The sequence below is a fragment of the Marmota marmota genome, unplaced genomic scaffold (genome assembly GCF_001458135.2).
Source record: "Marmota marmota marmota unplaced genomic scaffold, marMar, whole genome shotgun sequence".
NCBI lineage: Eukaryota > Metazoa > Chordata > Mammalia > Rodentia > Sciuridae > Marmota > Marmota marmota.
The window spans coordinates 22,382,537-22,399,411 of NW_026000241.1; the positions used below are offsets into that span (position 1 = coordinate 22,382,537).

Genomic DNA, 16,875 nt, shown 5'->3' on the forward strand with positions numbered 1-16,875 from the left:
TAGGAAAGAGCAAATGGTTCTGTACAGACTCTCTGTCCCCTCCTCCTCAGTCCTTCAGTGATTTCATTAGTAGTTTTTGTTGCCCTGGCAACATTTGTAAAATAAATGATTTACCCTTTCTCTATATGATTTTGTTGCCCTGGTAACTTGCTGTTTTCTAGAGAGTCTGACCTGGACATTCTTTTGGCTGTATGTTTGCTTTCTTTAGGAAACAGAGCTTTAATAGATTGAATACTTAGCATTATGTTTCTATTTAATTATATTTAATATGCTAAGTGGCTATTAAGGAAGTAATGCCAATGTCTTCCGGAAGGAACTGGCAAGGTAGTGATATTCTGGTTTACTGATGAAGTGATGAAGACATTGGAAGTACTGTCCAAGGACTCATTGGAGGTCATGTATGACTGGAATTCCATCTCTTAGGAGCTGTCAGTCTCCTGTTCAGAATGGTGTGTCTGATGTTTTAAAAAGTAATACATTACAGTTTGAGCTTATTCTTTCTTTTTTATGATGTATAGTAAAATAACATTAAAGCACATGGAGAAAAGGCATATACACACATGCAAACATACACACGCATGCACAAATGTGTACATGTACACACACACACACACAAAAATACATATAACATTTCTATAGTATTGAAGTTGAAAGTTTTCAATCAGTGTTAATTGCTTGTGTGAAAAAATTACAGAGACAGAGGCTTATAGATGTATTGCTGTGTACTCTGGAGCTGTGTTGGTATCTGGTACTTGGCAGATGGCAACCTCTGTATCTGAGAAAATTTTTAGGAGTATAAAAACTTATTTTTCAATTTCAAAAGATTCTGGTATCACTACAACTTCTAGATAGATACTCCTGGGTAGAAGGCAGGGTCCTTAGCAGGAAACGTGCACACTCAGAAGCTTTTAGAAGATCTATTTGGATAATGAATGTTATCCACAAAACTATTTTTAAAGGCATAAAATTACTTTATGTTCAGAGTCTTTACATAAGGCATTTTTATAAAGCATTTTCCCATTATGATTGACTTATCTATTTCTCCATTGGAAATTATGACTTTCACACACATAAGTGACATAATTTACTTTTTCTGTTTTATATTTTCAAATAAACCTAAATTCTAGACAACAGCATTGGGATTTTTCAAGCTAATCAAAATATGTAGGAAAGTTGGTCAGAGCTGACTAAATATTTCACTTACTAATTGCCTCTCTGCCCTGAAATAATTTGAGATCCCTCCCCATACTTTATGTATGGGGACAAATTTTTTTTTTTTCCAACTAAAATGCCCTCTTAAAGGTCATGTGTATATCTTTGTTTTTCCTTGTCCTTAACTGTTCAAAGTTGCTCCCTCATTTTCAATGTTATATAATTGCTAAACCTGTGACACATTTTCATCTGTCCATTTTTAATCAAATGATTTTAAGCATATAAAATATTTCTCTACAATTAAATTGCACATCCGAAGAAAGATTATTTTTTATTTCTCTTCTCCCATTTCCAATACAAAAAGCATAGTATATGCATATCTGAAGCTCAAGAATTAAAAAAAAAAAGTTTTAAATTGAATCCCAGTATCCTAATTTCATAAGATGAAGAGTCAATGACTAGTATAGCTAATGGCTCAAGAAAAGGAAGTCTGAATAAAGTGAAAATATAAGGAAAACATTCCTCTCATTTTAACACAATAAAGATCATTAGGAAACAAAATAAAAACTCCATATATTCTTAAAAATGACAAACCATTGACCTAAAACTAGCAATTTCTTTCAAAACAGTTGCCCACAAATCATTTTTACTTTGTGCTATACTTAAAATCCATACGGTCCAAAAGATCAACAACTAATTACGAAGGATCTAATAATACAAATTTGGTTAAGATCATGGCATTTTGCAATTCAGTTGCTTTGAGCATTTAGCAACTAAATCATCAACTATGCAACAATCTGGTGGAGTCTGTAAAGTTCCTACGTGATACTCACAAATCCACAGATTATGTGTTTTAGTCTACTGTGAACATGTCTGACAGAAACCATAAGTTAATTAAAACTGAGTTTGGTGGAGTAAGTACATCTATTCGCAAAAGCAAAAATGGATTTTTTGTATGTGAATTTCTTGAAAACTTCAATATTAGATACTTCCAATACTATTTAAAATTATTTCAGAATTTAGGGAAAAAAGAGTCCAAATGATTTTTGTGAAGTTTTTGTAATTCTCATATTCAAAATTGACTAAAATAGTACACCTAAAAGAGACTATCACTTGATAATTTCACTAATAAACACTGATGCCAAAATAATAAATAAAATATTAATGAGTATAATTAGAAATATGTCTTTAAGAAATAGACAACAAAATATGTCTTTAAGAAGTACACAACATGGACAAATGGTGTTCATGTTAGAGAGGCTCCATCTTAAAAAATAATAATTATAATCCAATTAATACTGATATATTAATAAAATTAAATTGGTCAAAGGAAAACTGACTTATAATAGTTTTTTTTTTGAAAGACTTTTGATTAAATTCAATATCTAATTAAAGAAGACAAATATTTCCTAGCAGCATTTCCATTATGATAAGGATTAAATAAAATTATATACTCCAATGATATTTTTACAGAAAATAAATTATAAAGTATAAATATTAAAAATGAGGTGGAAAATATATTATTTAGGATAGCTATGAAACATTGACGTACATTATGGAAAAAATAAGAGAATTTAGAAAGATAGCTATTATGAAAATTATTTCATATTATGGGATGGAAGAACAGGCTAAATAGCATCATGAATGATCAACCAAACATTTCCCAAAGGTGGATATTCTCTAGGATAGCTAATCAGGTACACTGGGGGAAGGGGAGACTACACTAAATTAAGAGAATCTTAAAGTACAATAACTAAATATAATATGTAGTCATTGATTGCTTTTTGGTTTGTGTAAATCAACTGTAAAGGTAATTTTGGATGAGTTGAGAAAATTTGATAAAAGGACAAAAAATTTCTTCATGTGGGAAAATGGAGATTATTAGCTAATTGTTTTAAAAATGTTTGTACTGTGTGATCTCATTTTGATAAAAGATATACATATGTGTGATATTTACTAGTGTTTGTGTGTGTACTTAGATGTTGGTAGATAAGTAGATGTAGATATAAATACAGATGAGTATCTGGACATATGTAATATTATATCCTAATTGGAATAATCTCTCTTAAGAGGGAATTGGTGTTTATATATTCCTGTTTTCACTTAGGTATATATTCTAAATTTCAACAATGCTTTGAATAATTAAAGGATATTTTACAAAGAAAATTGGCATATAAGAGTAAATTATTTTTCTATATACCATAGTGACCAATGAGAAAATAGAATACAAATTTCAGAACTATTACAGTAACAAAAATTTTAATATGTCAAAGAAAACACACATTTAAGAAATACATTGGACATATAAGGAAGAAACTTAAATGCTCTTTGAATGGCTCAGAAATCATAATAGAATTCTTCAGTAAATGCAAAAACATTTGGAAAAATCTTTTTCTAAAATATTAGAATTTTTTTCCAATTATCTCTTGTCTTACAAGTCAATATATAATATTCAACACGATACCAATCTGAATTTCAGTAAATTTTTCTAGCTTGGTAACATGCTACTAAAACTCATACAAAAATGTCAATTTTCTAGAGTTCTTGAGAGCAGGGGGGGAAAACATTATTAAGGATAAGTTCAATCAGTGTATGAGATGTTGTAAGTTTACAGTAATTAAATAGAGCAATTGTAGAAACAAAAAAGCCAGTAAGAAACAGAATAGAGTTCAGAAATAGTCCCAAACATGAACAGAGATTTACTCTGTGATAAATATTGGCATAAATTTTTATATCAGTAGAGAAAATATAGATGGCTTATTTGGTAGAATTTTTTTATGACAATTGGTTATACATTTAAGAAAAAAAGACCTGGATCATTATCTCATCAAATACTACAAAATAAAATTCCAAAGTACTATAAACGCATTATGGAACATACAATAATTTAAATTTTACAGTCATTAGAGTCTTTCAAACAGAATCCCTATGCTCTATAGCAGTGGTTGACCAAAGGGCCTGAAAGCCAAATGTGGCCCTCATCTGTTTCTATAAATAAAGTTTTATTAGAACCGTTACACCATTCATTTATGTGTTGTTCACACTACAACCACAAAACTGAGTAGGTGTGACAGAGTCCATATGGCACACTAAATTAAAAATATTTACTATTTGGCTGTTTATAGAAAATGTTTGCTGACTCTTACTCTAAGGAGAATGACTGGGCCAAGGGAACATAAATAAATTAAAGATAAATCTGAATACATAAATACCAACCTTTTACATATAAAAACCCATACAATTAAAATTCAAATAAATTGAGAAAATATCTAAGCTAAAGCAAGTGTTGATATACTGATTATAATATTTTATAAATAAGATCAAGGTCCTAAGAGAAAAATGAGTAAGGTGAATGAAATTGGAGGTCAGAGAAAAAGAAAATACAATAGATCCATAAACACATGAAAAGCAACTCAACTCCTCCAAGACTCAAAGAAATAAAAGTAAAACATCAGTAAGACACATTCAATAAGACACATTCTAACAAATATTTAAAACTTGAAATCAACCTATGTTAATGGAGGCCCCAAGGAAAGAAAATCGGTTATTAAAATATATTTTGACAATGATGTATGACAAATTTTAAAACATGTGCACCTTTTATGCTAGCAACTTTTCCTTCAGATATTTTCTTACTAGGACTCAATATTAGAATCTTGAGTTTCTAAGCAAGTAGTAAAAGAAGCAACTTAAGGAACTATGCATGGGAAATCAGTTAAATAGCTTTTAGTGCATTTATGATATATTATGAATTTTTTTAAAAGGCTGATATAGAACTGTATGTGTCTTGTATGTAATGATATCCCAAACATTCTTGCTATGTTTTGATGTGGTTTATCCCCAGCAAAGTTTTGTGTTTTGGAAGCTTAAACCATACTGTAAGACTACTGAAAGGTAGTGGGACCTTTAAGAGGTGGGGCTTAATAATGGGAGAGAATTGGGTTATGATCTACCTCACAAATGGATTAATGCTAGTTGCATGCAGTGGGTAGAGTTTTGCAGGAGCCATTTATTTCCCAGGATAGTGGGTCAATATAAAAGAGTGAGGCTGGAGTCTCCTTGATCTTTTGCGTTCTCTTTCATGATGTGATCCCTCTCTTGCATGCTTTCTTAAGCAGACAGAAGACCCTCACCTGGGGCCAGAGAGATATGACTGCCTCATCTTGGAATTTCAGCTCCCCAAACTGTAAGCCAAAGTAAATTTCTTTTCTTTATAAAATATCTACCTGCAGGTATTTTGTTATAGCTACAAAACAAATTAAAATAATCCTATTGGAGAAAAATAAAGCAAATTGTAATACAATATTTCCAATCTCAAATATATGTTTATAATACATTTACATGAATATGCATATATACTGTTATATGCATAAATTGGATGGTAACATGAATTTGTTAACAATGTTCATTTCTGCAGAATAGAAATGATGAGTAAAGGATTTCTAGTTTTCTGTCTTTTAAACTTCTGTGCACTTAAATAGTGGGCCTTGAATGCCACTGTTTACAGATTTTTTTTAAATAAAGTCAACTAATATTTTTGAAAAACTACTATAGAACTTCGGATTTACATTTAACAAAGCAAAGTCAGCTCTGTAAAGTAGTTAAGGTGTCTCAGAGACTTGCTACAAAATTGTTTTGTTCATATTTACTTCACCCCAGAAGTACATCTAAAAGGAGGCAACAATGGAAAGAAAATATGGCTCCTAAGTTTGGGTCTCACTCACTTGAATTCTTTCCTGACAGAAATAATATTTATGGGTTAGGGAAGCTGTTTCTTGATGTTGTTAAGTTGAAAAATATTTTATATTAATATATGTATTTGTTTAGCTAAGTTAACTCAGAGAACAAAACTATTTTGCTCTGGTACTTTGGTAATGAAAACATGAGGGTTATCATTTTTGTCTGGCTCAGGTATTACAGTAAAAGAGAAATATCTCAAAACCTTGTTTTTTGAACAGTTATAATATTCTGTAGTATTTGGTATATTGTCAAATTTGGTGATATGCTTTTTCAGAAAACACACTTGGAAATTTAGAGGACAAACTACAGCTTAGGCTTCACCTATGTGGAGGTAAAGAATAATCAAATCAAGTATTCTGGCTCTCTTATAAAGCCTTGTTGTAGAAAGAAAGTTTATATTTGTTCTTTAGCTGTAAACCTAGGTTTTATTAATCAGAAAAACGACAATTGAACTATGCATGGTGACAAATCTTCTAATGATTCAATGAAGGCATCTTAAGTTCCTTACATTACTGTAATTAGATAACCATTTTGTAATTAAGTAAAAATGAAAGATGAACTTTCTCCCTGAGATGAAATAGGGCTAACCATATGAAAAATAGCATATTTATGATTCAAATGAGCCTAAATAGAATTTAAGAGAATGGGACTGAACTTTTCTCTTGAGAAGTATTATTTTTTTTCTCCATGTCAGAAGCACAAATTTAACAAAATATCCAATGTAGTGGGAATTTCAACTACTTATGCCATCCTACTATAACATACTGTTCTGTAAAGTAGATACTTGGTGTAATCCAATTAATTATTAATATTCTGTTGGTGTGATGGTACAGTTTGGAGTAGAGTATAATCATACAAATACAAGTAACCAAATTGCATTGACAGAGTCAGTATATTTACTTGCTCACAGCAAAAAGTGAATTCATAATTTAGGAGGCAGCCCTCTGTCCTTAGATTCTGTTCAAATGATCAACAATAAAGTGCAAACAGAAATGGGCTTGCTTCATTCAATAAGATCCCAGAGTCCAAAAACTGTGATCTGTTTTCTTGCACAAATACCGGAATGGCTATAACCCATGAGAGGAGATTCCCTTTTCCAAGAGCCTTTTTCTAAATCTGCAAAAAACAAAAAACAAAAAACAACCCCCCCCCCAAAAAAAAAAAAAAAAACCACTCTGCACACTACTTTGAAAATTAAATCTCCAGAGAAGCTAGCTGGAATGGAAAAATTGAGCAAACTATATGCTTATGTTTTTTGTTCCTCATCTTCTTCTTGTTCTATTCCCTTCTTGACATCAATTTACTTCTCTCTCAACAACACAATACTCCTCCAGCTTAACCATTCATCTACCATAGAAAAAAGACCAAGGGCACTGTGCTGTACTGTAATACTTTGCTGAAAGACTGATTCTTTTCAGATACAACCCTGATTGAGACCATAGGGCCCCTTTAGTCGACTCTGAAAAGGAATCTGAAGGGCTTCTGGTCCCGGTGATCAATGCATCTGGCTTCCTCTCCAGAGTCTGTGAGTAAGCTGGGAAGAAGATGCCTCCACAGTGAGAGGTCAAACAGGAGATTTTCTTCAAATGAGGAAGAGAGATGTGATAGGAGAGGAAAGTTGCAACTGCAGTGAATTTATGGGCAACATATTAAGACATGGATATTGACATTTTGAATTTATTTTTCAAGCAGATTCCAGTTACTGATAAAGAAGGTACCCAATGGGCCTTTACTTTAAGTACAAGGTGTTGAATGGTTTGGTAAGTAAATGAAATAAGTACCGATCTAAACAATTGGACTTATTTATAGCCAGAAAGTTTATCCTCACCAAACTCATTAGCAAAGTGAGTTAAAAAAAAAAAAGAAAACATTGGTAAGCTGGGGTTGTGGCTAAGTGGTAGAATGCTTGCCTAGTAGGTGTGAGGCACTGGGTTCAATCCTCAGCACCACATTAAATAAATAAATCTTATTAAAAAACCCACTGTGAATGTGGTAGAAATAGGTGATATTTGCCAAGTCTCCACTTTTTTTTCTATACCAGCACTCCTTTTCTACAATTGGATAATCTAAAACATAATGTGAAATCTACATATATAACTTAATACCTTATTTCATTTATTGAACAAAACACCTAATTATTTAGATGTTATTATGTCTATCTTACAAATGAGAAAAGTGCAGTTCAGAAAGTTTAAGGAAATCCCCATCTGTAGAAGGGTTTCCTAGGCTGATATGTGTAACCCAGAATCTATGTTATTAATCATCAATTCATTCATTCATTCTTCTAAGATACAGGTTATTTTGTTTCTTCAAAAAGCTTAAGTATTTTTATTTTTTAGCATGATATTGTGATTGATTTAACTTAATTTCATTGTGAGAATGAAATTAAGGCCAGTTGGGTAATACATACAACCACTAAGACTGTTAACAGGGCAAAGACTGGTAGTATAAACTCTGTGTTCCCATGACACTGTTTAGTTATTTTTTTCCATGGTAAAAACAACAATGTGGTGGGTGGTCCAACTATTCCTTTTTCCAGGAATCTGCCTCAGTTAGACATTACATTTTATGTTTAGTGGCCTAAGCTCAATCATGATGTGCAGTGTAGTTATGGGACGTGACACATGATATCAATGAGCAGAAGCCACAGCAAGCAAAATCCAAGGAGACAAAGTAAAACACACACACACACACACACACATACACACACACACAAACATACACACACACTCCCCTATTGCCAGAGGAAGATACATGAGAAATATACATGCAACCATGAGGTTGAAGCTATTCTGGGCTGGAGAAAGAGGTAGCTGAAAAACTTAGCTGAGGTCCTCAGTAACAGTTCAAATGAAGACCTGAATAACCCTCCTGGATCCTCCTCCTAATGGCTCAAGAAATACTAAGGAGTTTCTATATTTTGACTACCTAAATATTTTGCCAGAGCTGCATTCTTTTTAGCCACAAAGAGATGATGTGTAACCTTGGTGTGAAGACTGAGTAAGCATTATTGCTCTGCTGATAAGCACATTATTTCTTTAGACAGTGGTTGTTTCCTTTTGGAGTCTCTTCTTTAGAACTTGGCAGGTCTCTCTGCTTTTCCTATGCTAGCTCAGACCATGCTATGCTATATGTTGGTTTGACAACACATGTTGAATTTTACCTCATGATTTGGATAGTAGAGTAAGCCTGGATTTGCTGCATATTAGTATGATTTATAGAACACAGAGCAGATGAACTCAGGAAACCCCCAAGGTGTGTAAATAATAGTAAATAGAGGGATTTACAAAATATGTTCCAAAGTTCTGCTGTAGTAACCTACCTATTGGTATTCTTTAAATTAAAAACAAATTGTTGAAACGTTAGCAGCAACATAAGTTCCTTTTTTTAAAAAAAAATAAATGGACAAAGTTCAAATATGAAAAACAGATTCTCTGGTTCTCTGAGTGCAGAGAACTCCATGGTCTTTAAACTTAGCTTTTAAAAAGGGTGAAAATGCAGTGTTACTCCTTTGTACAACTAACATATTCCATGATAAGGATAATGGTAATAATAATGCACAGCATTTCATATTTTTTCATTGTTTTCATAGACATTCTCATTTGATCCTCTCTAAAGCACTGTTAAGTCTAGTGATAGAAAAGGACACAAAGCCATAGATGTGAACTACCCAGGAGTATACCAGAGAGCAGTCAGGCTCTCTCATCTGTCTCACACTCTTATGAGTGTGTTGTTATTGAAACACACATCTCTCTCTCTCTCTCTCTCTCTCTCTCTCTCTCTCTCTCTCTCTCTCCGAGCTAGAAAATCTTGAAAATGAGACAAGATAAAAGGAATATTGGCCTCCATCCTAGATTCTAATGTCACATATCATGCTCTTCCTTTAGAACAGATGTAATGTGCCAGAAAAATGGGAAATTTAGCCTGCAGAGAATAATTTGAATATTTTTTGGATGACATTTCCCACTAAAGAAGACCTATAGCTAGCTAACTTTATAAAACAACAACAACAACAACAACAAACTACCCACCTTGCTATCTATAGATCATCATCTATCAGCACAGAACTACCTTCACATTTCAGATATATTGCTTAAAGTCAACACTTGGCTTTGATACTCAAAATTGACCCCAAACCCCATCAGACGACATCTGAAGAAGGAAAATGAAGACTTTTCTGGTATAAGGATTTAACAGAGTTCTGAGTTCTTGTATAAAGCAAAAGTTTCTCATTCATAACAAATAGTAGACATCAGCTGGGAGGTTGACTGCTTTTCTGCTATTTCCTACAATAAAGTTTCTATCTATCTCTTCTTTCCCTCTTTATCTACCTGTGTCTCTCTAGCTATCAGTTGTACATGCTTTTGTAGATATTTTCAGGAACAGCTTTTTATCTGGAGAATATGGCTGCCTGAAAGAGTTATAGAATATAACAAAAGCTTTACCCCGAAGCTTCGATGCATTACAAAAGCTTGCACTTGGATAAGAGAAATATTGAGCCTCAGGTGACTGAGAACACTTACTGTTGGTTGCATAACGTATGGCGGATGAGGCATCCATGAAGTACTCTGGACCTATATCAAACAGCATTTATTAGCACAAAGCAATCACAGAGAGAACTGGTTCTTGTGTTCAGTGGAGTCACACTAGGTCATAAGGAAGTGGATTCCATCTGACTTTACAGCTAATTAATGCTCAAAACTAAGGATCAAAAGGGAATTCTTAGACCTGAGTAATTTGGTCCCTGAGACAATGAAATAAAGCAACTTCCCATTTCACTGGCTGGCTTCACTTTTAGTGTCCACATGGACGAGACTGGATCTTGAAGCATATTTGAGGTTGGTATTGAAGATTCAAGACTTAGAAGGCCTCAGAGACTATTTGCAGGTCAGTTCCCAGGTATACCCTGGCAAATAATGAAGGAAGCAAGAGTTAACTGCTAGACCTCCTCTTTTTCTCTCTTTGGTTGTGACTTTAAATCCTCAGGTGATCCCAATCTTAGAAAAATGTCCAAGCAGCAAAAGTGGTATTTAAAAAAATGAAGAAATAAACCAGAAAATTGTGAGGAGTGCTTTGGGCTAAACCCAAGTTAAACAAGTTTGGAAATTCTTTTTTTTTTCTCTCTCTCTCTCATGGCAATTGGTATAGAGAATAGAAATGTGCATTTGAGCCAGCCAGCTCTTCTTAAAGGTATCATGTATCAGTCAAATGAGAAAGTCAGACTGTACAAGCTGACTGTCACATAGGAAACCATGAAGATTTTGTTTTCCAATACACTCACACCAACAAAATTGCCAATTCACTTTACATTATGAAAACATAAAAGTGGTGAAAAGCCAAGAGTCAACAACATGGGAAATTGCTGTAATCTCTTTTTTTTGAAAGAAAAGAACTAGAGTTAAATTTCACATATGAGCCCTCCCAAGTGAAGTGTCTTTTCTGTGCATTTTTTATTCATATCTCCAAAGTGCTCTACACTGTGGCTTAGTGGGTGGTCTTGGCTGAAGCAGAGACCAAGATTAGAAAAAAGAAAGCGCGCACACACGCGCATACACACACACACACACACACGCACACACAAACACACGCGCATGAACACACACGCTGGCCTGCAGGAAGAATAAAAACTGGATAGCACCTGCATATGGCCTCATGGGTCCCAAGGAAAGACAATTAAGAAATCAGCCTTTCTAGGACCCCCTAATGCAATTCAAACAAAAGTCCATTCCATTCGCCCATGGGTATATTTCAAGAGTGTAGAAAAAGAGTGAAAATGATCTGCTTCAGGGGGAATCAGTGAAAGAAAAATGCACATAGTCTTAAGTTTGATGCTCTGATAGCTGGGACATCCTGAAATGAAGTATGCAGTGGCTCAATAAGGTGAAACTTCACTGAATTAGTAGCAGTCAGCACCATGATAGTTTTACCCACTGTAAAACGTCCAACCCCACCATTTGCAAAACACAGAGAAGCACATGCTGGTTCTCTCTTTCACAACTTTTTTTAAAAAAGAAATACTTCCTAGATATAGCATTTATAGGCATTTTCTAATCAGAATTAGAAGAGTTGTTTGAAGAATAACTAGGTAAAGAGAAGAAGGGAGTAATATCACATCTCTCAAAGGAATAATGAATATTTTTTTTTCAGGGAAAAGTGTGACTATTTCAATCCACCTGTGCACTTGGAATGACTGGTCGCAACATTTGGTTTAAGACACATTGGGTCTCAGATTTTCTTGTGTTCCAACATGTGGAATCACGGAGATCCCTTTTGATCTCTCTGGAACTGAGAATGAAATATAAACAGGGAGCAGGAATCACTTTTACCACTTTGATAATTTTGCTTATTTGGTGGGGGAAGTATGATTTAACCTCTATCTGTGTAGCTGTGACAAAATGAGATGACAATGGTGAAATATTCTAGAATAAGTGAAGGGATTGCTAGAAATGTGCTTTTCGGAAAGACACAATAGGGAACATGAACAACCAAAATAACAGACAACAAATAAAATAATTCCCCAGTGGTAAGAGAGCTGTACTAACAGTGGCTGGCAAGTTGCATAATCATAAAAACTCAGCAGGAAGAATGAAAAGCATGTTGGATTTTATTATTCAGTGAATTGATGCAAACAGGCCCTAGAAAGTATAGACTAATTCATAACTTGAGCATTATCACACTAAGAGGAGACTATAGTATATGAGGACATTTTTTTTTCGATTAATTCTAAATGTGCCCTTTTTGCCTCTACATAGTGAATTACTGGTAAGGAAGATCTCTCCTGAGGTGCAGGTGAATCAGACATACCTGGTATGTGGAGACAGGGGAAGCAGCAATGAATGGCGTGATAGATGTCTGTGGAATCATGCGGTTGGTTGCAATACTGTACGGTGAAGAATAAAATCTGCAAACAGAAAAAAAAAAAAGGAAGAAGAAGAAGAAGATTTCATGAAGCTTCTGAACGCCTGGCTACTGATCAATGCTACTGAGCACGTTTTAGAAAGACAAGGGTTCCACCCTCATGATTTTCCACCAACTCTTAATAGGAGCATCCAGGGGATTAACAGTATTGGATTCCACTAAGAGAAGTCAATCATTGAACAAAATGACTACTTCAAGTCATTATATAAAATTAGCTGCAAAAAAATCTCTCTAATGCCAGGTGAATATAACAGTAATTTAATCAACAAGATCAGAAAATCCATGGTCATCATTCTTTTCAAAAAAGGTCAAGCCATTCTAAAGCTCTGTGGGCGAAAGGCAAACGAAAACACCAAGTTTTGTGAAGATGGCTAATATACCAACAGGAACTGTATCTGTCTCTTTATTCAAGAAATAAGGATCAGTTCTTAGGAAGTTCTGGATAGTTTTGTGCTAGACATTGTGCCCTCATGCAGAGAATTCTTTCTCCACGAAAAGAGAAGAAAGAGGAAAATTAGTGTATAAAAATAGGAATATTTTCTGGATTCAGTGAAGATGGAGAAACTGGATCTATATGACAGACTCTTGGAGACTCTGGGGTCCTTCATAGAACAATTATAAAGTGATACTGAGCAAAATCAGGATTTCACATGCCACAAGTGGGATGATTCTTCTGGAGATCTAGTAATGAGTGGATCCTAGAAATAGAAATAAGTTGTATGCCCTTCTTTCTTCAGGATGTACCTTTGAATTCATGAGTTGCTTGATGCTCAAATTCATCAGCAGAAATTTAAGTCATTTTTTTCTCCTTCCTATAAGTGAAAGGCTAGAGTGGCAAGCCACAGAACAAATAAAACCAGGTTTCCTGGGATGGAGTATTTTGCTGATGTAAGGACTGAGAGAGAAAAATGAATATCAGGGATAAAGGAATCATTACTTGAGTTTTACCATATGCCTATCAAAAATCAATTACTATGTTCATTTTTTTAAATTATTGAGACAAAGTCCTAATAAGCCTTAGTAGTCACTGATGTTTTATTCATAGAGAATTTCCTAGGTTATTTGAAAAGGAAGCATTTCCTGAGACTGCTATTGAATGTAGACAAACGAAAAGTAAAGGTTGCCAGGATTTAAGGAGTAAATTCTTCAAGTAAGGATTAGGGGTTGATAGTCTTAACTTTATTTTATCTAGTTTTTAACAAGAATTTTATGAGGCCACACACTTTTAATATCTAAAATAAAAGTATACCTGAAAAATAATTAGTCCATTCTACATTATATCATTTCTATCCAGTGGACCCCTAAATTTATAGTTGTACATTTTTTTAAAAAAAAATATATATATGGCTACATGTCTATTAGGATGGCAAAACAAAGCAAAACAAAACAAAGCTGGGTGCTGACAAGGATTCAAAAAAAGTAGAATTCTCATTCATTGCTCCTGGAAACGCACAATAGTGCAGCCATTTTAGAAAACAGTTTGACTGTTTCTTAAAGTTAACAGTACACACATCATAAGACTCAGGAATGTCACTCTTCTCAATAAAAAAATTCATGAAAATTTTTTCTTTAAACAAAGAGATTAATGTGAATGTTTATAGAAGCTATGTTTATATTTGCCTGGAATTAGAAAGACCTTAAATGTCATTGAACTGATTGATAAACTATGGTGTATTCATGCAATGAAATACTATTAGGGGATTAAAAAACAATACGGTCACCCCTTGGTCTCATGTGTGATTGGTTCCAGGACCCACCACAAATACCAAAATGCAAGGATGCTGAAGTCCCATGTATAAAATGGGGTAATGTTTTCATTGATTCTGAGTACATTTCCTATATTCTTTGTGTTCCCTCTTAATTACTTATTACACCCAGTACAATGTAAATACTATACAATTAGTTGCTATTCTGTATTATTCAGGAAATAATGTCAAGAAAAAAGTTTGTGTATTTTTAATACAGACATATTTTTTCCCCAAATATTTTCTCTCTTAGTTGAATTAGTGGGTGTGGAATCCACAGACAGTGAGGGTTGAATGTAACTACTGGTACAGTCAAAATGATGACTCTAAAGCAAATTATGCTAACTAAAAGAAGTCAGACTCAAAGATTGTATACCATATAATTCCATTTATATTACACATGAAAAGTCCAAACTATAGAGGCAGAAATAGATGAATGGGGGTGGGAGAAGGGGTCTATTTGTTGTTGTTGTTTTGTTTTTGGTACTGAGGATTGAACTCAGGGGCACTCAACCACTTAGCCACATCCCCAGCCTTATTTTGTATTTTATTTACAGACAGGGTCTCACTGAGTTGCTTAGTGCCTTGCCATTGCTGAGGCTGGCTTTGAACTCGCGATCCTCATACCTCAGCCTCCTGAGCTGCTGGTATAACAGGCATGTGCCACAGCACCCGGCTAGAAGGGTCTAATTCTAAAGCAATAGGAGGTGATTTGAGAATGGGCTACAGCTGTACAATACCTTGATGGTTGTTGAGGTTACACAGTTGTGTAGGTTTGTCAAAATTATAGAATGATACACTGAAAAGAGTGAACATACTAAGTTATATGCAGTTGTCTCTTTTAAAAAGACAATTATTATTTAAGAAAGCGTCCATCTCTCCAATTTAAAAATATATTAAGCATTTTCTATGTGTATCAAAGATGGATAAGACTCTGAAACATCCCTAAGAGTTTCTCTAAGAGTCACTCAAACTACACCTTGTTTCCACTCCCATCACCCTAACAGCTCTCCAAAGGATTTTAATTGCAATAAAAATAAAATTTAAACTCCTTGTCCTGGCCAGTTCAATCAGGGTACCTATTGCTTATCTCTCAGATATTTTCCTACCTCATTCCTACTTGGTCAACTATGATTCAACCCCACTGACTTCTTCTCTCCCTTGATCTCCCCCAAGGCTACTCAACTTATTATTCTTCCGCTCTAGAATGCTCACTTCCCCAAACTCCCTAACACTGCCTCTTTTTCATCTTTGGGCTCACTTGACTGTTTCTTCTTTAGAGAGGCCTGTAGGTGATGGGGCAATGGCTGCTTGTTCTCCAGCTCCTTTTTATTATGTATTTAATGTCTTCTTTGTTCTTATCTATGTGAAGTCATAATTTTTAAAAATTTATTTACATATGTTATGGATTGAATGTTTGAGCCTCATCCTCACTCAAATTCTTAATGTGGAAGTCCTAACTGCTAGTGTAGTTGTATTCGAGGAAGATCTGGAAGCAGCTATTTAGAATTAAATGAGGTCATAAGGTTGGGACCTAGATTGGATAATATTAATGTTTTTAATAAAAAGAGACAGTAAAGAGCTTACTGTTTACATGCCTTGGAAAAAAGCCATTTGAGGATACAGTCCACACATTGGGAAGAGAGCTCTCACCAAAACCTAACCACCAGGGAGCTTGATCTTGAACTTGTAGCATTCAGAATTTGTGAGAAGGCAAATTTCTGTTGTTTCTGTTGTTTAAACCACCCACTCAATACACTTTCTCAATGCATCCCAGACTGTGAAATGCAATGTCTTTATCAATGATTTCTCTCTTTAGAATGTTAGCTCAAATAGCAGATGCTTTATAACTATTGAATACTGAATGAATGAATACATGCAGAGCAGCTTGGGGAATTAAATGGTGATTACGGTACAGGATGGCCAATGCCCAGAAGACAGGAATAGAAAAAATGGGTCCCTGAAACCAGGTAGGAAGCTAAGAGATAAGAGCCCAGAGAACACAGTCCAGCATTGCATACTCTGTTTTCTATGCATACAAAGACAATAGTAACTAGACAAAAGTCCTTTTCTATGAAAAACATGGTTTGCATTTAATAACCCCCTTTAGGTCTTACTTTTGACAGGTCTTATCTATGAGACAGTTAAACAGAACGACTGGTCCCAGGGATCATGAAGACATGACAGGCTCCCAAGACCACTCAAACAACAGTCATTCTCTTATACCATGTAGTAGTTTAACTTCCGGTAGAAATTCAGGTTTAACCTCTTATACCGACAGAGAAAATCATGCATCACATTTTAGCATGGCTGGTCTATT

The 16,875-nt window shown here is 34.4% G+C and overlaps 1 protein-coding gene across 11 annotated transcripts in view; it reads right to left on the reverse strand.

The window, feature by feature from the left end:
* Positions 1 to 16,875, reverse strand: part of Rbms3 (RNA binding motif single stranded interacting protein 3) — a 1,302,406-nt gene that overhangs the window by 92,879 nt on the left and 1,192,652 nt on the right. For 7 of the 11 annotated variants that reach the window (XM_048795440.1, XM_048795438.1, XM_048795447.1 and 4 more), the window contains 2 exons: positions 12,697 to 12,793; positions 10,416 to 10,466 (listed from right to left, as the gene is read on the reverse strand). In XM_048795440.1, coding sequence (XP_048651397.1) covers positions 10,416 to 10,466; positions 12,697 to 12,793 — 148 coding nt within the window. The remainder of the gene's footprint in view (positions 1 to 10,415; positions 10,467 to 12,696; positions 12,794 to 16,875) is intronic. The other 4 variants (XM_048795444.1, XM_048795441.1, XM_015489550.2 and 1 more) reach the window with 1 other exon arrangement.